Raw genomic sequence first — 24,809 nt, forward strand, 5'->3', positions numbered from 1 at the left:
AGCTGAACTCAGACAAAACAGAAATCCTGGTCATCGGGTCTCAGCAGATGGCAAATCAAATACTGCCATCTGCTGGTTCCCTAGTAAATCACATTAAGCCTGTGGCAAAGAACCTTGGTGTTTGGTTTGATAGTAATTTAAATTTCGAGCAGCACACCACAAAGCTTGTTCAATCATGTTTTTATCAACTTTGAAATATAGCAAAAATTCGATCTATGTTAACTTTTAAGGACACCGAGACCATTTTACACGCCTTCATCTCATCACGCCTGCATTATTGCAACAGCCTTTTCACCTGTTTAACCCAAAAATCTATTGATCGACTCCAGACTGTCCAGAACTCAGCTGCCAGGCTTTTAACCAGAACAAAGAAATATGACCACATTACTCCTATTTTAGCTTCATTACACTGGCTCCCAGTATGTTTTAGAATTGACTTCAAAATTTTATTGATCACTTTTAAAGCTCTTCATGGCCTCTTGCCTTGTTATATTTCTGAACTTTTAGTCCCATACACACCAGCACGTACCTTGAGTTCCTCGGGCAGAGGTCTGTTGTCTGTTCCAGAGTCTTGACTGAAAACTAAAGGGGACAGAGAGTTTGCTGTCAGGGTCCCGAGGCTCTGGAACAGCCTGCCTGAGGAAATCAGGTCGGCTGAGTCAGTGAACTCTTTTAAGTCCCTTCTTAAAACATACTTTTATAGGAGAGCCTTTCCCGATCTTATTTGACTTTATTTTATCCCTTTTATTTTATTGTATTTTACTAATTTTATATAAATTTTTCATGCTCTTATCTTGTTTTTTTTTTTGTATTATTCTTTACACTTGTTAAAGCTCTTTGTAACTTGTTTTTGAAAAGTGCTCTACAAATAAGGATTATTATTATTATAGACCCTTACAGACTAAAGGAATTTAAATAATCAAGGAATGGACACATTTGGACTTAAGGAGTCCTTCAAAGGTAACAGCCAAGTCAGCACATCTTTTTTTTCTCTTGTACACTCTCTTGTTACACCGGTAGATCTATAAGAATTTTACTTTGGGGCTTGTTGTTTCCGTTAAATTAACTTTTGTTTGTTTTGTGGAGAATCTAACTGATCTAACAATGTGTAGCATGTTCATACTGACATATTGATCATACGTTTAAACATTAATATTTGTAGCAACGATCTAAGCAGCTTAGAAGCAGCTAAAGCGGGTGACCCAGCGGAGTTTAAGAGATTTTATACATCCAACAACTTCTAGGCTATAAAAACCAGACCAGGCATTTAATGGAGACCTGCATTTATTTGTCAAAATGTGTTCCCACACCAGGCCAGTAAATGGGGCAGGCAGCTATTTGGGACTCGGCCATTAATTGAAGTTTTATGGTATTTAATTTAAGCACTGAATCCTGTATCCAAAATATAAGAAACTATTCTGTACAAAACAAATTGCATGTGTTATATTAAATGTTAAGTTTTTTTTTAAAATAGTGCAGTGCCCCTTCACAGCGGCCGATGTGACGCCTCCCTGTGTTTTTGTTCAAAATGTGCATCTCACATTGGTTTCACCTACAGCAGTGGTTGGCAAGAGGCGGCCCGCAGGCCAAATAAATAAATACATAAAAAATACTTTGATAGCGGCAGGTGCTCAGTCATAACAGCAACAGTTACTCACATAATCACTTCACAGTGATCGTGCCTACAAAATAAAAGCGCAAGGATTTTTTTTGGATTCCCTTTAATGAGAAGCACAGGAAGTTCCTCTGCTGGAGATGCTGAGAAAATATAATGGATGTGGATCAATCGCCAGATGCACACTCTCCAGCACATGCTTTATTATGATCATGTGAAACAGTCTTTTCATAGTTAATTTGTTGTAGAGGGAAAAAAAATTGTTTGCGCAAGGGCAAAGCTCTGTGCACTACTGACTGAACTAACTGGGCACTCAAACTTATTTGCCCACACTAACCTACAGCATTAATAACACTGAAACAACATGACAATGGCAAAGACACTGCTAGATATGCAGCGGTTCCTTAGAACTTCAGAAAACTTAGAACTCCGTTTCAACACCTTCCTTTTTTAAACCTGCATGATGATGATAACTCAGTTTCAGCTCACTATAATACATAATATATGGATAAGCCCTGTCCCTATGAGCGTTCCCCACCGTCGCTGCTGCAGAGCTCCGCTCAGCGCTGTTCTCTATATGTATTAATTCTGAACGTGTTGACAGAGATAGACAGAGATTCCTGCCTTTATTAGAGATGTGGCAAAGGTCAAAAAATTAACCTTTTAAAAATAAAAAAAGGTAAAGGTGTTTGTTTTTAGTACAGTTTATATTATTTATATTTCATAATAACTGATTTATGGACCTAGTTTTACTTTGTAACTGCCAATTGATCATTAAATTCTGATCACTGAAAACATAAATTGTTAATTTAAAGACAAATGTCAAAGTGACTTAATGGAGGATTCCAAGATTTTGGACACCTTGTAAGAAATTTTAATGTAACATTTTATAATTTTACATTACAAGTACTTCTGGTTGCTTCCAATGTTGATAACGTAAAAATTCAAGTGTACTTCCCTTTGGTTCCAATTGCCGGCCACTCAATGTGTCTGCAACTGAAAACCTAAAACCTAAATGTTTGACTGACCTTTACCACATGAGGCGCTGCACTCTGTAGCACCAGCCAGTATCCAATTGTACTCTCTCAAGCGCCTGGGTGGTTGTACGACAGGGACCTGGTTTTCGGGGAGACGAGAAGGGTCCCTCTCCCCACCTGCTGGATCAAGGTTTTCCTGGTGAGTGTTGCTGTGATGATCGTATCCACCCTGTCCATTCACAGCATTCCCTAAGACATGGACACATGAGTTTACACGCACTAAAAACATAGCATAATCTAACTGTGGTGAATGGATGAGTAAAGTGAAATTACATATATGAGGATGAATAAATGCTTGGTTGGTTGGATATTTGTATGAATAGATGGAAATGCGTTGGGCTGAAACTAACTTAATTATTAATTATTCTGCCCATTATTTTTCTCGATTAATTGTTTTGCCTATAAAGCAACAATCAGGGTGTTATCTACCTTCTGGTCTGTGGTTTGGTTGCTGAGGGTCAACTGGTTTCTCAGAGGGCAGAATGTACTCATAGTGAACACCGGGGTTTGGCTGCTGGAAGATCATCTGAGGTGAAGTAGATGAGACCCAGTAACAATCACAAAATAATACTCAATTTCAAATATTTAAATGGTGTCCTTCTAAAATGTGATACCTACTCTGAAAAGTGACCATACAATGACAAACCTTAGTTCCTCAGGTCAAGCTAAGGCCTGTCAGTATGAATGAAAGTAAAGAAGTCACTACTGTAAGTATCTGGAGGTCTGAGTTGATTCATTACTTACATAAACGTCCAGGATCTCATTGGTGGGCCCTTCAGCAACAAAGGACTCCCCAGCTGTGCTACGGATTTCGTTGGGTCGGCGGTAGGTGAACATGGTTCCCCCTGCCTCATACTTCCCTGGTCGGTCAATAGCCCAGTTTCCATTAATGATGGATCGCCCTGATCGGCTTCTGAGAGCTGGAAGGGACAGAGAGAATAACCACACAATCACCACTGACAGCCCTGGGCTCAAACGAAAAGGAAAATACTGCCACAACCTCTTCCACATAATTATTGTTTAATGTAAAACCATTTAGGCATAATGAGAACTGTAGTACAATATAAAAAAAAGCTTGGACACTGACTTTCTCCACCCAAAAAAGTAATTATAGCTAACGGAATAAATGCTGTCACGTGCGCTTTCAAAGAAATGCCTTTTATAAACGTGACTATCTGTTTGTGCTGGCAAATCTTTCATGCAAATCCTGTAACATAATATCCCAAGATGTTTCCACTGATTTCATGGATTAAGTACAAGAGGCCATTAGAAAAGCATTAGAAGTGTAACATTAGACAGGCTTGTAAAAGAGTGTTTAAACAACTAAAAGCACATCAGGGATGCACAGCATAGAACAGAGGCCAACTGAGGAAAAATCAGGGACATGATGAGGATACAGTAGGTGGCTCGTGCTGACTCGTGCCCTTGATTTATATTCTTGTTTGCATTTTAAAACCTATTTATACATCTAACTCGAACTCTCCTCATCAATTCAAAATCTTTTTTTTTAATTTGACTCCTGTTTATTTTATGTTTCACAGTTCCTTCCATTGGGAAGTGAAAGGGGCCATTGTCCAAGTATAATTTTCAGTTTCAAAATGATGCTAACAGTAGTTAGTAGTCAGTGTGTATGAATGTACAGGGTGCTTATAAATTGTTGTGTGAAAGTGTATATGGCTGTACATATCTCTGTATACTTGTGTGCTTATAAATGGTCAGTTCAAGCAGAGCAGACTTGACATCCATGCAGTTGGGATTTGAAAGGTAGCCACTGAATTCATCCTCAGAGTGTTCCTAGTTCTTTCTTTTCCAGAGTGGTGAAATTCCTTACCTTAATTAAAAAGGATGGTGAGGCTTTAGGGGTAAGATCCTCTAATGAAAGCATGTTTTTGCACTTTCCTGGAGGGAAGCGGTTGGGGGTGGGATCGGGGACCGCTCCCCTCTTCCTCCGAACCCATTGCTGAGTTGGGGCATGGCTCTCATTAAACAATGTCTGACATTCCAACATTCACTTCTGAAAATAACCCACTACTGTGTCCCACCGTTGCACCTCTATAAAGATGCCAATTATCTGTGTGTGCGTTTCTCTCAGAGGGTCCAATGAAAGGCTGCACCACAGTGGTGGGTGGTAATATAGACTTCATGCAGGAGAAATCCTGAAAAAAATGACACTGCCATCTGGTTGATCTGCCTTTTCAGGCCAATCTAATTCATTTTATAAGAAGCTGATGCCTGCACAGTTCGAACTAGTACAACTTTCAAATGGCAGTTTCTCAAATGTCAGCTGACCAAAAGATAACATCACAATCTATCTGATCCCAATAACGATCCACAATCTAAATTGCGATCTTTTTTCTTAATTTTAAAATTCCCTGTAGACCAGTGGTTCTCAAACCTTTTCACATCAAGGACCCCTACACAGACACTATTTAGAACACAGACCCCCGTTTGATAAGATTTTTAGTGTTATGAAATGTAAAGTAAGCAAGTAAGTTTTACTATCTTAGAGCAGAAGATACAAGTAGGATACCAGTCAGTGCCAATGCCTCAATGATTAGGAATTATCCATATGCAGATATTTTGTGTCATTCAACCTTCTGGACTCTAGACTGTTATAAAATAAATTATTAAATAAAAGCTGCAATTTCAAGACCCTCCTTAAACTCCTTCCATTTTCAAGCATTACTAACTGCTGTTATTCATCTAGTATTTAGGATTTTCCCCCAAATGTAGTTCTGTCACACTCTGCCTGTCTGCCATGCGGTGTTTTGCACTTTGTTACGTTATTTTGGTCTGTTGGGTTTTGGGGGTCTGTCTTGTCTTTCGTCTAGTGTTCGGTAACCCTTGTCATGTCTGTTACCCCAGTGATCCCTCTGCATGTCTGTCTCTGTTTTCCCCCGCTCTCTCTCTCTCCCTCTCCCTACCTGTGCCTCGTTAGCCTCATGTCTGTCACCTGTGTTGCTCCCGCCCTGCTCGTTAGTCCCTGTGTATATATACACCTGGTGTTTCTGTTCTGTGTGTGCTCGCCTTGGTTTGTTTATTAAAACCCCTTGAACTGTACCTCCTTTGCCTTGTGTCCTGCATTTGGGTCCTCTAACCTGCTCAACCCTGCCTTCACCACCAAACTGTGACAAGTTCACTCAGCCAACTCACAGGGAATGGATTATTATGTCAATGCAAATATGTAAAGCACTGATATTTGGCGTCTGGGTTCTGACCTCATCACTCCCCAGAAGAAAACACCAAGCTCAGCACAGCAGGGAGTGGGGAGTGAAGGCTACAGGTGGATTCTGGGGTGGAAGTGGGGCTTTCCAAAGTGCAGCAGAAGTGGCAAGTAACAAAATAGTTTCAAGATGTCTGCCTGAACTAGCTTCTCTTCAAGCCTAGCCAAGGGTAGAGATGTTATGTTCTATTGGTAGTTTACTGTAGTAACACTCATCCAGATGGAAAACAGTAGCTAGAATTTAAAAACAGCAAACCACTCCTGAGCAAGAAGACTGAATGCTTTTCTTAGCTTAGGTTTCTCTGCTGTGAAACTACAAACGTGTGCAAACACTGTGTGAGCTGGTGCTGTGGAGTGCAGTATCAATGTGACGAGTGTATTTTTCCCACCTAGGTAGTTTCTGCTCTTCACCATTTCTGTGACGTTGATCTTGGTGGCTCCCTCTGGGATCTCCACTATCTTGTGGTAGCCGATCTTGGATAAACTGTGTTTAAACACTCCAGAGACCAGCCTGCAGGTTGTGTTGTCTCCTCCACACACGCCGCACCTGTCCATCACCTTTCCTGATCCAAGATACTCATCGCAGCCTAAACTCTGTGAGACAGAGAAGAAATAGGACTTCAAATGAAGGAGTGTGGATTGAGGAGCATTACAGAGTGCTCAGCAGTAGCTGAAGTATCAAAGTGTGCACTAAACGTGTTTAATAAAATAGTTGTTTATGATTAACTGAATATACATAAACTTTTCTTGGTCAAACAAAAAGACAGAATTAGCCATAAAAGACTATATTTACAAAGTTAAGCCATGTTGCACCTGCAAAATTCCATAAATTCACATCATTAACTACAATAATAGAATAACAAATTAGCAAGGATTCTTTTACATTCCAGAAGACATCATTTGGCTTGAATTTCTACGGGTGTGAGTTTTGTCACATTGTTGATAATAAATTACAGGAAACCTGGGCACAGTAAAAATAGAACAGTTAACATCAGCAGTCCATAAATTCACTCAAACCAGCACTAAAAGAAACTTGCTGTGCAAACAGGCAGTGAAGCAGCCAAAACTGGCCCACTGAGCTAGTGTACACCCAAACACACTGGGCTGTGGTTATTGCAGTTCAGACCACAGTTGCCGATAACAAAACTTTAGGAAATATGCTGATGGTGAACAATTTAAATACTCCACACGTAACTGATGCCCTCTCCTAAAACAGCCTAAATATGGCCTCTGACTCATAAACAAGATTTCTGAGGACTCAGTGAAAAAACTTCCCCCCAAACGTCCTGTCTTCACTTTCTTCTGAGTATAAATAAACCATGCCAGGACTCAAGGGATGACATCAAGGGAAGTTAAGTGACCATTGCCCCGTTTTACATCTGACCCTGTAGGTCTGATAACGCGGCCAGCACCCAGTATAATTTATATTATAGGAAATATGTTAAGTTTAATATCAACATGCTGATTTTGATGCAGGAACTTAACTAACCACAGCTAGTTACACACATCCAGTATTCCAGAAAGAAGATGTAAATTGGTGTGATGTGTGCCTGGTCTGGGTTACCCCTTCACCCCTTCATCGTTTCTCCCTTCTCAGGAGAGAAAGGGAAGACACTGCTGTGATCGCAATGACATGGACAATGTATTAATACAACATGTATTGATTTTATTTGACATTCCTCACTCCTCATTTTCTGTTATAAATATGTATGCATTTATAGGGAGGACATATGTATGTTTATTATTAATAATAACAGATGAAACATGATTGACATTAACAGTCCACTACTTAGGCTACTTATTGCAAAGTGGATAGTTCATATATGCCTAAAATGTGTTTAGTGTCTTTCACTTTCACAATAAAATTGGTAACAAACTTTATTAATTATTTAGGAAAGAAATAATAACAAAGAAAATAATTAAGACAGAATGCATCTGGGGTGGGTGGAGTACATTTTAGCCATTGACATCAGACAGCAGCCCCCTGAACAGAAGACTATAAAGCCAGGAGTGACCCCAGGGATCCTCATCTTGTCTTCGTGTCTTTAGTCTTCTTCTGCTTCTTCTTCTTCTTTTTTGGCTTCTTGTTGTTACCTCTCCCTCTGGCTTGGGGTCAGAGGGGGGCAACCGTCTGGACAGCAGCCTGTGGGCCCTCTGTCTGGAGCCCAGCCCAACTCTGAAAAAAGGAACCTTTCTGCAAGAAACCTGCTTCTTGCTTTAACACAAGAAAGATTAGAACTGGAACGAACTTTGACTGAAAGCCAAACCGGCTCCAGCACACCCAGCCAAGTGGGTTTGAAAGATGTAATCCGCCTTCTGAGAGAGACAACTGACTTGAATCACCATGCAGGAACAACAATGCCTGAAGAAGCCCAAGCTCTTGGGAGCTCCACAAGAGAAATCAGCTGGCCACATGAGGTCAAACACAGTGGAGCATGCCTCACAGCGCCCCACAGAGACACAGCACTGCCCCTCCTCCCTTCCAGCACAACTTCACTGGCGATCTGAACCACCAGTGAAACAAAATACCTTTACTTTGATATTGGGGTTGATGCGATATGCTATTTCAAGGACAGGAAAGATCTCCCTTTAATCCTCATGACATGTAAATATATCTCTCATGCTTCCCAAGTAACCTCTCAGTTGCTGAGCGGTGCATAACAGTGACAGTGATAAAGTTATCCACTTAACTGATTACACTTGTCCTCAATCATTTGTCAGTTATGCACTGCTGTGTTCATTACATTCATGCCTGCATTTATCCATTCATTTAGGTGTCTAGTAGTTATTAAAAGTGTGTGTAATAAATGTTTCATATAGAATTGTTGTTCTTTGTTTTCTGTACCTTACTTTCAGTCACCTTACGTATCCGTTCCTTTTTACCTCTTGCTGACTTATTTCAGGTTAATTCCCTCACAGAGCTAATTTGCGTATGATCTCTCTTCACTTAAGCTGACATATTCCTCTTGCTGTAACTCTCGAGCTAATGCATGAACTGGGTCTCAACATTCATAAAAAACATGTAAAATATGACAGCTTCCTCATAAACCAATGTGGGTCTGCTGAGCTTTACATGTGGTTGTGAGGTGCCAAACCGAGCTCCAAAGATGACAGACACATTTACAGGAAATGCCTAATAAGTCATAAAAACTGTGGTCATCTCCATGGGTTTAGCTGTACCAGAGCAGCCGTATGTCAGCTGCAGGTCACTGGGAAGACAGATAGAGGGAAACAAAGAGAACAAGGAGAGGACTTGGAGGTGTAGAAGGGTAAAGTAAAGGGATGAAACGCGGGCTAGAGGGAGGTGTAGCAGGAAAGATGGAGGGGGGAATGGTGGCCAGGAGGTGGACTAAGGCAGTTGTGAACTAAAGAGGAGAATCTGGCTCCCTCCCACCCATAGCAGCTCACTCTGTTTTGGGCCAAAACACCACCTGGGCCAAAACAAACATGAAGTGCCTCCTTCCACACAGGAAATAAGTGATGAGAGAAAAGAACAGCAAACTGAAAGTGCTGAAAAAAATAAAGCTGTGGTCAGTGTGGAATTAGGTTGCAGTACAGCAAGGGGCTGGATAAAGCCGGGATAAAAATCACTAAACATGACACGATAACATTCAGGAGAAAGCTGCTGCGTTTCATGATCTCGCTTTACAGATCATTGAATATAAAGCAACTCAGAACACTACAGGAATAAACGAATACAGAATGAACAGTAAAACACATTTTGACAAACTACAATAGGCACACCGTGGAAAACAAATAAAAATGCAGTCAGGGAGGACTGTGACATGACTACCGCTGAATATAACCCCCGCGTCTCCATTTTCACCATAAATTCCTTCAAACTAAAACAACAAAATTATAGCAGTTAGCCTTTGCCTGAAAAAGGAAAAAATGTTCCTCTCATAAAATAGATGCTGACATGGTGAGAGTTTAGCTGTGGCCATTTGGATGGGAAATTGTCTGAATCAAAACATATTAATGTTGGAGTGGAGAATAAACATTGAAATGCATTGACCCAAAATCTGAATTGTCAATGTAATATCATATGACTGTGGATTTCAAAACACAATGGGTTTTTGTTCCGCTGATATGGGAAGAACCAAGAGGTTTAACGCCTACAACCTAGGCAGCATGAGTGTTAAGGGACTATTTGAAATCTAGTGATTTGGACAGTTGCACCACTGAAATCACTAAACTGTCAAGACAAACATTTAAGCCTCACAGTAGCATGCTGCACAAAACACTAACATCCTAATCTGTCCCTGAATAATCCCCCAAATTGTCACATCTTCTCTCCAGGCTGTCTCTGACAAATGTGACCTTAACTGTGAACCCATCAAAATGAGGTGACGCTGGTGTCAGAACACAGCGAAAGCCTCACTAACTCTTCCCAGCAGAACTCTCATTGTGGTTGATGAACGAGGTGGCAGCTTTGCAGTCTCCACTTTCTTCACTCAGAGAGCATGTCAATGCTTTTTCACCATCTCTCTGTCGGTGGTTTGTGCCATCTGGTAAGGGAAATCGCCCTGTTTTCAGTGGAATTATAACAGGATTTTTTAAATGTTGCTAAAGCTCACCTTCATCTGGAAATGGTTACATGTTTCAGGACAGTGGAGTCAACTCCCAGTCAACTCACCAACACTGAAAACAACATAATCTTAGAATAAATCCTGATGGTTTTGTCCCACAAGATGCAGCTGGGTTAAACTCATCATATTGCTGAACTCCCACAGCCAAAGGCACTTGTCACCGGAGATTTCTTCTACTTCCAGAAAACACAACAAGACACAGATTTATGATTAGACACAGACTTCCTGAGAGGTGAGTTTTAGTCTCTTTCTCATTGAACTACAAGTTTACCCCCACAGACATACAGATCAATAATGGCAGCACTTACACTCACTTTACAGCTTTAATGTTTGAATACAATAAAAAAAAAAAACTAGGGCAGAGAATCCAAATCTTGGGGTCTGGACCCCCAGTGGTTAGCATTATGGTTATTAGCCTCTGAGTGAACTGTGAGTTGTAGGATAAACATTAAGTGTAACACATTATTGAGTGTGCTGGGTCCTAAAATGAATAAAATTCCAACTCATTTCTGGGGTCATGTGAATTTGGGGATCTATAAAACAGAGGGAAGGGGCCTCTACTTGTGTTCCGCTTAACCTCTTAAACCATTGGCTGTGGTATAGCCACTGCATGCCTTAGGACAGGTTAAAAATAAAAAATAGTATTTTAAAGAAGTATTAAATGTTATGTGGCCACTTGGGGGCAGTGGAAACAAGCTATGAACTCAACATTGACATTAGCAAAAAGTTGCCTACAAATGTAAATACAATGCTCACAATCAAGGTCTGTTCCTGTCTCCAACAACTCCTGAGAGAAACTCAGCCAAATATCTGTCTCTTTTGCTGCTATACACTCCAATGTGTTCAGCAGCTACCACTTGGTTCTGGATAGAGTATAGTGAGTTTATCAGAGCTTTTTCGCTGAAAAAAGCTGCCTGCTGCTACTAAAAAAAAGTAGCAGCTGGCAGTAAAATTGTACCAAATCATTAAAGGCTGTAAAACCAAAACAATGGGCTGAAGGACACTAACATGCTCTGCAAAGCTAAGGGGAACTGCAGAGTTGGGGACAATTCTGTTTGTGTTCATCACTATGAGCAACACCTTTCACATTACAAGTAGTCATTTGATCAGTTTAAGAGGGAGAGGTTTATTAATATAAAATACTGATTGGTGGAATACTGATACCAACTATAAATGTATTGGTGATATTTATAAACAATATGCAACAAAAGCATTTATGTGTAATAATATACTGCACTGAACACACATTCTGATATCCACTACTATGGCGGCCAACAAGGGAAAACGAACTGCAATTTAAAAAAAAGATCTTCATCAAATTGACCACACATGTGCAGCATTTAGAAAACACGCTGCAAATACAAACAACACAACCAAATACATAAAAATTAAAGCAACTTTGAAAAATTAAAACAACTTTGAAGGAATTTGAAAAAATACACGCAAAATATAAACATAAACAAATATTATAAGAAACTGACAATAACTTCATCCGTCACAAAACATTGCAGCAACAAGCGTGTCCACGCCGTGTTCATCACTTTTTAGTTCCCTCTGGAAAAACTTCTGTCAGGCAGAATATCAGACAGTTGGGGGAAAGAGATGCACATATCAGACATTTGTCTCATTCCTTAATACTAAACAACAATGTCAAGATATACAGTTGCACAGGCACTAAATCTCTTCCCGACAGCTCTAGCATAACGTTACAGTTGCCTTGAAATAATAGAGCTTTTATCCATGTAGGAGGCCTGGTTTGTGGCTCCACACTGAATAAAAAGCTAATTCCCAGAATGATACCACACTAAATTAACAGCAGTGGAAGCCATAACATGGAGGCTTTAAAGTTGTCTCTACTGCTGTAAATGTGGTGGAAAACAGGCTTTACTTGGCGCTGGATGGAAGGTCTCAGAGAAACCTGACACAGTTTACTCTGTGACCAAGACTGTACTTTTCTTTAAAATGGTTAATTATACTGCCTTTTCAACACTCTTGTGTCTGCTAAAATTACATTAGTGCTCCTCTGTAACAGACTGACAACCAACAGTGGTCTGGTGTCTTTCTGCAGCAGAGCTGCTGAAGAGACTGAGACCTGAGTTATGGGAAGAGATACAAAATGTATTGAAAAACTACAAAGCATGTCAAAGAGAGAGAGAGTTTGGAAAGAGAAGGCAACGGTTTCCCTGTCTAACATGTGTAATGTGCACATGTTAGACACTGTCAGCCAGTGTTTAGGGTGCTCAGACAGAATAATCTGTGACTGACAGACACTTCAAGCCCAAGGCTGAGACCAGCAGATGCTCATGGCTGGACCACAGCCTTAAGCATCTGCTGGTTTTGGGCCATATACACTAGAACAGAAGCCATGCACATTACATATTGCACAAGGCTCAACATGTATCTCTCTGTCACCTTTTTCCTCTATTTCTAAAATGTATCCAACTGTCGGTGTGGTGCATTTGATTAAGATTTAGGGTTCAACATAATTCCAGCTGGTCTGGTTATACAGTACAAATATGTAAAACAAACATCTCAGACATTAACATGTGACAGACTCAAAATATAAAAACAATGAAAACAGTCCCATGACAGCAATTCACAAATAAAGTATCTTATATCCAAATCACATTGTAAATCAGCGGTAGTGACAAAGTATGTTAACATACAATGTCATGTTGTTTATAGGGGCTTTGACAGACACAACGCAAATGCAGTGTATGTGACTTGCAGGCTCTTTCCCATGTCCAGAGCAGTGTGCCAGGGTGTCCCACAATAGGTTAGTACACTACTGTTGGTACCAAGGCCTCACTACATGGAAGGATTTTAACATCAACAAAGTTGACCTAACAGACTTGCCCAAAACAACTCATATGGCTACGTGCTGCTGGTCCAAATGCTCCAAAGGGCAATGAAATGGATGCGTTTATGAATAAAAGGATGTTTTCTAAGTCTGGAGATGGTGCAGCACCCCCAAGCCTTAATCCACATGAATCCAGGTTGGCTTAGGCTCAGATCCCACCAGAACCTTCTAACCTGTGTCTTGGCAATCTCAGCTTTCCCACTGACCGCATAAAGCAAAATAAAAAAATAAACAGCTCCTCATGGCTAACCTCTGGAGGCATGCTATGACCTGTGCAGTCTACTGTAAAAAGGCATCCTGGAATGGAAGTAGTGCAGAAAAAATTTTAAACATATTTATGAGCGTGGGGTTAAAGGGGGATGTTTGGTAAACATGTTGGGGACCTCTACAGCTCCTAACACAAAGTTGTAATGTTCTATGGCTAACGGCCTATAAGGTTATCATGACTTGGTCAGCTGTGACACACCAGCTCATCTGGAAATGCAATATAGCCCCAACTTGGCTTCCAGGTTGAGAATACAGATGCAACACCATCCCCGTGACAATGAATTTATAGTAGAAGTGACCTCAAGACACAATGCTGTGCCTGGAAATGACATTTCAAAGATCATCTCATCTAATAAATTAAATTAGGTTTAAAAATTAAGTTTAGATTGGGACGACGTATGCATTATGGCATGATAATACCCTCTCTTTCTTTCATATGAAGTTCACATTGTGGTTGCCATGGCTACCAGCATCTGCCTCCCACATGCTGGGATGCTGTGGATCCTTAACTGGTTTTAATGAGCGGGGGCAGGCGACTTCAGTCAGCACTTCAAACACATCTGTATCTGTGGAAGCCACACTGCCATCAACTTCACATTCTTGCGACATTCTCACCAATAAACTGACTGAACCACTGACTATCCCTGATTTACTGTTACATCCTGTGAAATAGTACAAAATATTAGAGAAATGTCCTCTTTTTGAAGATCACACTGGATGTGATTCAGGGCACATCCATTATATTGGTGGGTTCACAGAAAAGGTCAGAGACAGCCTGGAGGATTAGTGGATTATTAGCATGCCAACAATCATATAATAAAAATTCCACAAAAAAAAAAAATGGATTTCTTCACTAAATCCCTTCCCGAACAGCAATTGGTTAAAAAGTGAGTAGCACCTCATTAACTACATTCATTTATGGGGCTAAAGCTTACATTACAAAATGCTTACTCCAGGATGCTATCAGAGTTTAGGGTAATATTAGAAACTCTGTCCTGATCTTTCATTCATCATTCAAGATAAACAAACTGAGGTAGAATAAATCTAATCCTTACATATTTCCTTATCACACTTACAATACCAGGACAACCTGTCTCTACACTACTATACAAGAACAATGATGTTTCTTTATTTCAGTGTCTTCTACATGAACCCTCAACCGGCATTTACCACAATCTCATGTCAAGTGCATATCAAAAGTTTCATTAGAAAATCCAAAGTCAACTACAGACAGTGTTTTCAACCACCTCACAAAGCTAACCTTAGCTGTATTTCTTAGCTAGACATAGCTAATAAAACCTGCTAGTGAGAGTTTCCACCGAGAAAATCAACTAGAAATACGAGGCCTGCTTTTGTCTACCTCTGTCTAAATTCAAGCACTAATTGTTTAAAAGATTACAAAGAATATTGAGTAGTAAATTTGGCACCATTATCGTTATGATCTACATATGTCACCAAAATACGAATATGTCACTCAAGTAATGCTTTCATCAAAAAGTGTGATGAAATCTCACACTACATCACAAACACTAAACATCACTAAACAAACAATAAACTAATTTACATCACAACATAACATACTTTTCAGTGGACATTTTGTCAAAAATAATTAGGAATAAACCCTTACAGGAATCAAAATGTAACTGTGACCCGGTTATGCATGTACTACATGGAAGCTGTGACTTCATCAATAGCACAAAACTTGCAGGTTTATTTAATTTGTTCCTTTCCCTCAGATTTCACTTCTGGCTCTGGTATAATGGGAACACTAACTATAAGACTAACCGTGGTCTGTAACCACAAAGGAACACAAGTTCTGGTGTTTTGGATAGTAATCACTCGACTTTCCACTCTCCACAACATAGCATTTCATGAAATCAATAGCAACATGTGTCATACCAAAATGAAAACACAGACAAGCTGGGCTTATTTACTCTAATGTAGGAAGAGATGAGCTGAGGACAAAAAAGTGTCAGTTGACGTTCCAAAACATTGCATTAATAGTGCTGTTTGTGCCTTTTTAAACAGCAAGTAAAATTTATTTATTATTAAAAGTCACAAAATCATCTATTCTACAGGATACCTTACAAGCTGCGAGCATTAGCCTTTGTAGCCAAGTGGCAAAAAGATTTGTAGGTGTGAGGAGCAAGACCTTTGATCCCAACAGTAAAAAGAGGCCTCATCCACACCACAAACTGCCCTCACAGCCCGGGGCGAAGGGCAGAGCGTCTTCGTTAAAGGCTCCCATGCTTGTAAAACACTCAGAAATAGCACTGACCATGGTGAATATTCAGCCGTAAAAAAGCATAAGGTTTCTCCTGACATCACTGCTCTGATTCGGATGCACTGTTTTGGGAACAGAATGACCAAATGGTCTCTGCTGGGCATTCACACGGCAAGGTAATGGGTTTGACTCTGCTGGGAACATCCACAAATAGACATACAGTATATTAATGACATGAGGACATTCAACTTGTCACAAAGTGACAATGGAAGTGTCAAACTATCGAACTGAACAGTTACATGAGCATGGTTATTTTGACATGAGCTGCGCTAACTGTGGTTGTGACAAAACTTTGTGATATGTGCCAGTGATGCACGTGTAGGTATAAAACAGGTTGTTGATTTGACCACAATGTTCTCTTAGGGGTCACGCCAGGCCGTCATTAAACTGAACATAAAACTTTTCCCACATTACATTTTCATAATTTAATTAGGATTTATTAACCAAACATGATTGTTTTGATCCATTACAGCAACATTGATTGTGTAAATGTTAACATTTTTACACAAACAGCAGTGGGATATGTGAGACCTCATGATGAGGAAGTGAAGCCACTGTCAAAACAAAAATACCTGATTAGAAAGAAAGATAAAGCAAACATCCTGAAACAAAATGTTCCACGGCCATTCTTATACAAAGTGATGTCAGTTGTCTTTAGTCTGTTGTTGAGAGAGTGAGGTTGGACATCACAGGGTAGGATGAGGGACATTACATCATTTGGTTGTTCTTAGTGTAGGATGAATGTTTACTACTGTGTAGACCTCTGATGCTAGCAATAACAAACATTCATGCCAATCTCTGTCAACTTGATTTCCTCTTCAGTCTGCTTTTTCCCCCCTAACTACCACAGCCTGCAACGAATAATGGCTATTTAGTTTAGAGTCATACGAAACTGGTACTGACATCCTCATCAAGACCTTGACACTTCACAAGTTTACATTAACGACCTCAGGCACCTCACACCAGCCTCATCAATCACCGGCAAACACAGGTGAGCTGAAACTGGCTGAGCCACAGGCAGCGACAGGCTAATTCAGGCTTGCAGTGTATCCCTAATAGAGTTCCAAGTACATCTTTATAGTCCTAGGACAGGCCTGACTCACAGTCTCCTCCACTAGGAGGGAAATCTAATCCCACAAGTAGCCTGTGAATGCGCTGTGGAAAAATAAACCACTCAGAGAGCAAGCAGAGCCACAGTGAAAACAGCCATACTGTAAATACTACCACTCAGTAGATGGACCACAGGATCAAGGGGCTGCACTGACAGTCCAAGTTATGGAGTGACACTGTCCGGCGCTGCTTCCAATAAATGCCCAGAATTTCTCTTGGTGACATACAGTGGCATATTATCCACTTCCAAAACCTCACTCAGTCCAAAACAAACTTACACTGAGTAATGCATTGTGCAATGCCAGAGTGTTAGCATCAATGGGAATCCCCACTCTCTCCCAGGTTCCTCCAGGACCCAACGGAGGTGAAGCGGGTCCTACCTGTGACCGCGGCTTCCCCTGCACACGCATGTGGAGGCAGACGAGCAGCAGAAGAGCCAGTCCTGACAGCATTCTCTCATGTGGCCACAGAAATGTTCGACCAGTCACTCAGGCTTCCACACGAGTCCAGTGGCTGCTCCCGTCAGCTTCTTCCTCGCCTCTGTAGCTCTGAGAATGCCAAAAAACCCTCCGACTACAGAGCTGATCTCTACGAGCTCCCCTTGTAAACTGAGCTAGGGGAGGTGCAGCCGGGGGAGGTAGGGGGGACTGGGGCTTTTTTAAAGGAGGGAGAGGTAGAAAATGAATAGGAGGGAGAGAGAGGAGAGGAGGGAGGGAAAGGAGTCAGAGAGGAGAGTGTGGCGGCTTCTGCTGACAGTAAATTGGAACACACAGAGGAAGTTTTGGGGAATATTTTCAATGTGACAGAAAAAGTAAGAGAGGAAGGAAATTCTTGCGGGGCTGAAATGAATGTGTAAGCAAAACCACTCTGGTTAAAATTGTGTGGAAATAATTGGCAGGTGGGCATGCCATCTTTTAAGGATGCCAACAAATAGGAATTACAGAATTACACACACAACCTCTTAACAAATCACAAAAAAGGGTCAGAATCAGATCCAAGGTCTCGTGAACATCCTGAAGTAGAAAGAACCCAATATGGAAAACAAATTTTTGTTGTTTCTGCTCACTCCCAAGATACAGAAACAACAACTCAAAAAAGATCCCTTTGCCCTCTTTGAGCTCCCCCACCTCAAATACTTCATCACAAGCCACGTTGCAATGCTGGAAGCACAACTGCTGCAGTCAAACATACCAGACTCATCATATGGTTTTCCTATTGCGCCACCATTGTTTCCACAACATTAAACCCTAATTCACCAGGACATACTAAGGTAAGGAGTACACTCTTCATCCTTGTGTCTGACAGTTGTTGTTTTTTTAATAAAATGGCATAGGCAGACCGTGCACACCGGGGACATTACGGCTGGACTTGTTTCTACACAAAGAGACTTCTGCATGCACGGGTCTGGAATAAGCATGAGATAATTGAAAACGTTCCTGTTTTGAAGTGGCACACAGAGACCGCAACAGGCTGCTGCAAAGTCTACTGTACTGTATGCACTGAAAGGCTGTTTCTCAGATGGCCGAGCACCAGCGCACACATGGTGGGAATATAGAAGGAGAGGAGAGGGAGGCAGACAGACAGATGGACTGACAAGATGATACAATATAAAAAAGAAAGAAGAAATAAAACTGCTAAAAAAATTTACTAGTGAGATTTTGACCTTGAGCAACTAATCAGGCATTGACTTTTGCGGATGTTTTGTGCAGTTGTTATTTACTGCATGCTTTATTTTGCCATAGATTTATGTTAGAAAAAACACTTTGAGACTAGGTCATTAAGCCTTGTGAATATAACATGGATAATTATGTTTCTTAAAATTACTGTGTTACTCTACCAAAACACATTCAAATGTACACACTGATATCAAATCCCTTCAGGTTTGGGAGGTATTTATCCTAATTATTCTTCTGCTTTACCCCCTCCCGCATAGCACATCCTAACAAAGCAAACAGAGACCCTGGCCAAAATGCAACCAACATGGAGTTATTAATAGTGGAATAGATTTGATATCAAGTGGGTTGCAAATGAGATTTAAAAGTAGGGTATGCAATTCTGGAGAAGTCCAATACAATGATAACTACCATGAAATAGAGCGAACAACATCAGGGGATTAGCAAAGTGTTGCTACAGTTGCTGCTGCGAGGCTAAGATGCAGAGAGGATGAGCCGGTTTCCCAGAGCTAGCACAACAACTCCAGACAGCGAGATTTAGCGAGATATTTGTTAAATTTCACAATAGCATACCCCACCTTTAATAATTGACTGACTTGATGTCAGAGAATGGTATTCTATGTTTTCAACATGATCGCCAATAGGGCTGACGAATTTGTCAAAAATATCTAACCAATATTGCATTTTAAATTGTGATTATTTTCTACAAATTAAACTGCTATATGTGTTCCATATAGTTATATAGCATAATCACATCACATCAAATACAGTCATGATTTTACTACTTGAGTTTAATGTAGTTTGACCAACTGACAGAATATTAATTAGCTAGTAGCTACAGATGAGTAAATTTACTGTACTTTAAGTTTTAGTTAAAATTGCAGTTGTTAAAATTGCAATAAATTGTTCCTTAAATGACAGTGAATAACAATTGCAAGCAATATACATGTTTCGTATTTACCGGTGCATTCAAAATATGCAAAAGACAAAGACAAATCTCAGCTGGGGAAGATGGGAAAATGTCAAAATGATACCACTACTGTGCTTTAGGAGGATGCAAATGTTTTAAACAGCAGCTCACAGTAATCTATTCATTGGGTGCAAGCAAGGAAGAGTAGCAAGAAAAAAATATTTCCACACCTGCAGTTGGCTTGGATTATGTTGGAACTGTGTCACCTGACACACCGCACACGCAGGCACAGACACAAAAATATGTATGGCCTCGTTCTTTAAGCAAGTAGCTTGTGCCTTCTTCTTGTTTTCATAGGTACACTCCTTGTCCTCCACCCCATCACCTCATACACATGCGCGCACACAAAAACACACACACACACACCATGAATCAGCATGTACAGTATTCAGTATGCAGGAGTGGAACAGCTCTTTTCAGCAGCCCATCCGTCACGATGAACCTACAGACATCGTCTCCTGATCTGCCTCTAATTAGAACAGATCTCATTATGGAAGCATATCGCCCAGAGGTCGGGCGGGGCCAGACTGACTCTTCAGTACACCCCGGGGTCTTTGTTTCCTTCAACAAATGGGTCAGCCCTGAAGGAACCTTGGCTCTTCCACCAGTCTCCAACTCACACACGTCAGAGTCATGCTCTACAGCAGGTGGGCTCAACATTACTGTACACTGTCAGGGTCCGGCAGACACACGCTCATACAAAAGCTGTATTCAGCGCCTGTTCTTATTCTCTGTCCCGTTTCCAGCCTGTCTTGGAGTTAGCTGTTTGGAGGACACTTAGATCCAAAGCTCATTAGCAGAACCATGACTGCAAACATTTTTAGCAGGTGTTGCCTCAGCGGGAAACACTCTACCTGGCAGCTGTAATGCCTCTGTCATTAATGGACCTTTACATCATGCTCCATACATGCTCACACTGAAGGATGAGAAAAGAGGATGCAGGTCCCCCGAGTTGTACACAGCAGTGCAAACATACTTCGGCAGCCTTTTTTAAACAAATCTCTATTGCTTTTCAGTCATACTTTAACATCTCCATTAATTTTGTCCACCTCTTCTAAACAGTCTACACTTTAAATCTGTTAAGTAGATCAGTAAAAGTTGAGAAAAGGCAGAACGTAGGAGGAGAAAACACGATTTTTGTGCATCTGGGATACATATTAGCGAGGCCAGGCATGTAGGTCACATGATTGTTTCCTTTGAGCAATGTATGTATTTGAGCAGAGTGGAGATATCCGGGTTAATGAATAAAGCAGGTCGAGAGCTGAGCTGGGAGGGGCAAGGTGTGGCTCAGGGATACAACTTTTCTGCGTAGCCTTTATCAAAACAACAGCTGACGGCTGACAGTCTGCAGAAGAGATATAAAATAGTTACGCCACATCAGCGGTCTCCTACTAAGTCCATAGGTACTGTATGTGGGGTTTCATTTCAACCAAACAATACAGCATCTGATATCAGTGAGTAGTTTCCCTTCTCTACCTGTGGTGATTGAATGGAATAAAAACACACATGCTTGTCTTCAACACTGTAGTGTTCATGCATGTCTTTTTATACTAAATGGAGCTTTTGGCAAAAGTTCAATCGAAAATCACTTTATTACTCTTACTTCCTGCATCACTTCCACTTTCCCACACATTCCAATTGGTCCTCAGATGCTGTTCTTTAAATATCATTGCAATTGTATTCTGTATTTTGTATTTGACTACTGCTCCAGGTTGGCAATGGAGATTCAACTGAGAATGTCCATCAGCCACCTGCTGGCTTTCCTTCACCCCAATGATGGATGGCCCAAGTGAACTAGAAATTTATCAAAGGTTGAGATGGACCACTTGTCAATGTTGCACTTGCCAGCTACTATTATGAATTTATATCTATCTAAACATCTGTACATCTTGGACAAAATCTCACCTTGTAGCTTCATATGAAGTGATTCGACTCTGAGTAATTTGTTAATCATGTTGCTTACAGTGTGAAGGTACAGGTTGTAGGTCCTGGATCTTTAAAAGCTGATAGATGCTCATTAAAGGTAGAATTCTGACAATATAAACACACACAATCTCAAACTGTAAGGTGTTGTCTTTGACAGCGTCATTGTATTTCCTCTTGAAATATGCTTTCAATATAATAGGATAAAGGCTTGAAAATTCAGTGACAACTTATCTTTTTCCATTTTATGAAGCTGATCAAAGACACAAAGTATGTTGACCTCAGCAAGAAGCTTTAGTGAAGCCCAAAACAGCAACTGACTGACCAGACAATGGACAAATAACCCAGCATTAACTCATTTACTTCTGTGTGTGTCTTTATATACCTGCTGGAGGCCTTGTGTCAATAGAGCTGTTAGTCGCCAACAAATCAGAGTCTAATTTACAATGGGGTTTGACCCTGAGCAGCAGGGAGCCTACAGCACAGACACACTGTCTTATTAACAGATATACACAAACACATGCTGACATAAACACATTTATAAATAGGCATTTGTAAATAATTAGATTTCACAAAACACATACATAGTATCACATAATATTCTTAAACACCTACAGTTATAAACACAAATGTAAGTGAAACATCCACTCACACACATTCACACCTACGTTTCTTATCTTATTCTCAAACGATCCTAAATTCCAGGTGCCCAGAGAGCACTGACCACACATTGGGAGCTCCAGATCCCTGACATTCCAAACAAACTGATGAGGCATAAAATGTGCTCAACTGTCTCTTCAATTGACAGCCACCCAGATAGCAGCCATTCACTGTCAACAGCCGTCTGTCTGAGGGACCTGTGTGACCGCTTAGTGCTAAAAATACAACCTTGTATCCGTATTAGTATACCCTCATAAATCTGTCTCTGAGACAGGATGCTACTTAGTCTCTACACAGAACCACACACACTTCTATTCGCTGTGACAACACTGCTCGCTTGACCATGGCTCGGCCGTGATATCATGAGTCAGCACGCTGTGAGGGAGATGCATAATGATCATGGCAAAGCAGGGCTAAAGGGTGCCGTCTGTGATAATGGAAAACCTTATAGAATAGTAGTTCAGTGGATACAGCAGAACAAAATGCTAATAATTAAAAAAATTGAATGTATAAAAAACATCACATCATAGTCAACTTTGCAGTGTTCCCAGTTTTTGCTCCATTAGGGCTTCAACAGGGATTACTAGAAAAAGTGTACAGATCTAATTGTGCAAATACTATTTCTGCTGACACTGATATTTGAAGGCTCTGGCCCAGCTGTTGTTGTGCTGAACTGCCAGAATACGATCAGGAAATGGAAGTGCAACACAGAGCTGAACACTGGCTATCTTTTACACTTCCCATAGTCCCTTATAGTCCTGTGTGGTACCATGAAAATAAAACCCAGACAAGGTACCAAACAAGACTTAAAGTAATCACTGTCCCCCACACAAATATTCATTTAAACTAGCTCCTGTGTTTTCAGAAAAAAAAAGGACTAAGAGTAATAGAAAGCAGGACTAAGGAGAAAATTCAACCATTCAGAGGAAATCAACAGACCAAATGAAAAGACAGGATATGCACAGAGGAACAACCACCAGTGTGTTGGAAACACTTCAAATAGAGATCCAATCTAGACAGTTTTTCACAGCTTGAAGGAGGCCCCACTTACAAGGTTAAACACTCCCCTGTCTCCTGAAGACAGACTTTATGAGCTGTAGCGGAGCCCAGCAAAGATGTGCAGAACAAGTGTCTGACCCACAAGCCCTGAGCTCTGAAGCCTGAGTTGCAAGTCACACAGAGCCAGCAAGGGTCTGTGTGGGCCAGTAATAGCCAGTAGGGGGGACAGCAGGGCCCATCAACATCCTGGAAGTTTAGGCCAAGCAAAGACATCAATCTGTCATCTCCTTCACATCTTAACTTCTCAGCCACCATTTGTCTTAACTGTCCTCCTACTGGAATTCTCATATTTAAGCCCTCTTGACAGCAACAAGTGCCCTAACAAGTGTCATTAAGCAGGACATTGTATCTCTATTAGCTCCAGGGCTGCTGCTCTATAGCTGAACCTGACCTTTGACACACTGTGGAGGGGAGCTAGAAGAAATAGTATCGCTCTCCAGGGTTTAACTTAGCATTGCATACAGATCTATATGTTTGTTAATGTATGTTTTCTTTTCTTTTCATTACCTAATAGCTAAATACTAATGTCAGCGTGCTAACACACTCACAATGACAATGCTAACATGCTGATTTTTAGCAGGTATAATGTTCACCATGTTCTGTTCATAATTTTAGTTTAAAATCAAATCTCTTCATTGTCCACAAATGTGGAAATTTGTCTTTGGCTTCACAGGCTGATTAAAAACCACATCATCAAAAATCACAATACAAAAACACAATAAATAACACAACATACACAGTACAGACCATAACTGATAACCAGTGTAGAGACATTATGAATTTAGAAAGATTATTGCATTTGGTATGAAAGACTTTTTGTAAATGTTCTTTGTTGCTGCAGCTGCAAGCCCGTTAGCCTGTTGGCATGGTAACATTTGCTACACAAAGTGAGGCTGATGGGAGTTTCATTACTACTGGTATCTGTTTATAAGCCAAAGTATTAGAAAAAGCATCAGATGATGCTGCTAGATGAAAAGTCAGCAGACCACCGAAGTAATTTCAAGTCATCCTTAGGGGAACAGATACCTGTACCAAATTTCAGGGCAACAACCTCATGGTGGCACTAAGGGAAAAGTCTAATTGTAAATACAGCATTTTTCTAAAGCAAATGCCCATAATAACTAGTAGGCTACTGTATAACTGAAGACAGACTCTTCTGAGATGAATCCATAACCATCTGCAGAGGTATGGTGGGGAACACCCTGTGAGCATGCAGCTGGGGCTTGTCGTGACAGAGATGGGATTGAGGTATCTCCACCAGTTTTTGCCAGGCAGGCTGTATATCAAAGCACTCATCCCCCTTTTATTAACAAGTCTGCCTGTCCACCACAGTAGGGAATGCATAAAACAGATGCAGCTGTCAAAGGAGAGGAGTGAGGAGTGGCCTGAGCTGCGCTCTGGGTGCTGGGAAACATGCCAGTCAGAGAGGAAGACTGTGGCTGAGACCTCAACACTGTCATCTTTATTGAGAGAGAAAAATATGTCAAAATCCATGCCAAAATCTGTCAGTTCAATGTTGCACTGCTTATCAGTGACCCA

The 24,809-nt window shown here is 40.7% G+C and overlaps 1 protein-coding gene across 1 annotated transcript in view; it reads right to left on the bottom strand.

Annotated features, from left to right (window-relative positions):
- LOC123959066 (thrombospondin type-1 domain-containing protein 4-like) overlaps positions 1-24,809 on the bottom strand; it is a 49,872-nt gene that overhangs the window by 7,307 nt on the left and 17,756 nt on the right. The window contains exons 9-12 of the mRNA XM_046032921.1: positions 6,265-6,469; positions 3,397-3,572; positions 3,082-3,178; positions 2,644-2,841 (exon numbers count right to left, since the gene is read on the bottom strand). Coding sequence (XP_045888877.1) covers positions 2,644-2,841; positions 3,082-3,178; positions 3,397-3,572; positions 6,265-6,469 — 676 coding nt within the window. The remainder of the gene's footprint in view (positions 1-2,643; positions 2,842-3,081; positions 3,179-3,396; positions 3,573-6,264; positions 6,470-24,809) is intronic.

This window comes from Micropterus dolomieu, linkage group LG20 (assembly GCF_021292245.1).
Source record: "Micropterus dolomieu isolate WLL.071019.BEF.003 ecotype Adirondacks linkage group LG20, ASM2129224v1, whole genome shotgun sequence".
Taxonomy (NCBI): Eukaryota; Metazoa; Chordata; class Actinopteri; order Centrarchiformes; family Centrarchidae; genus Micropterus; species Micropterus dolomieu.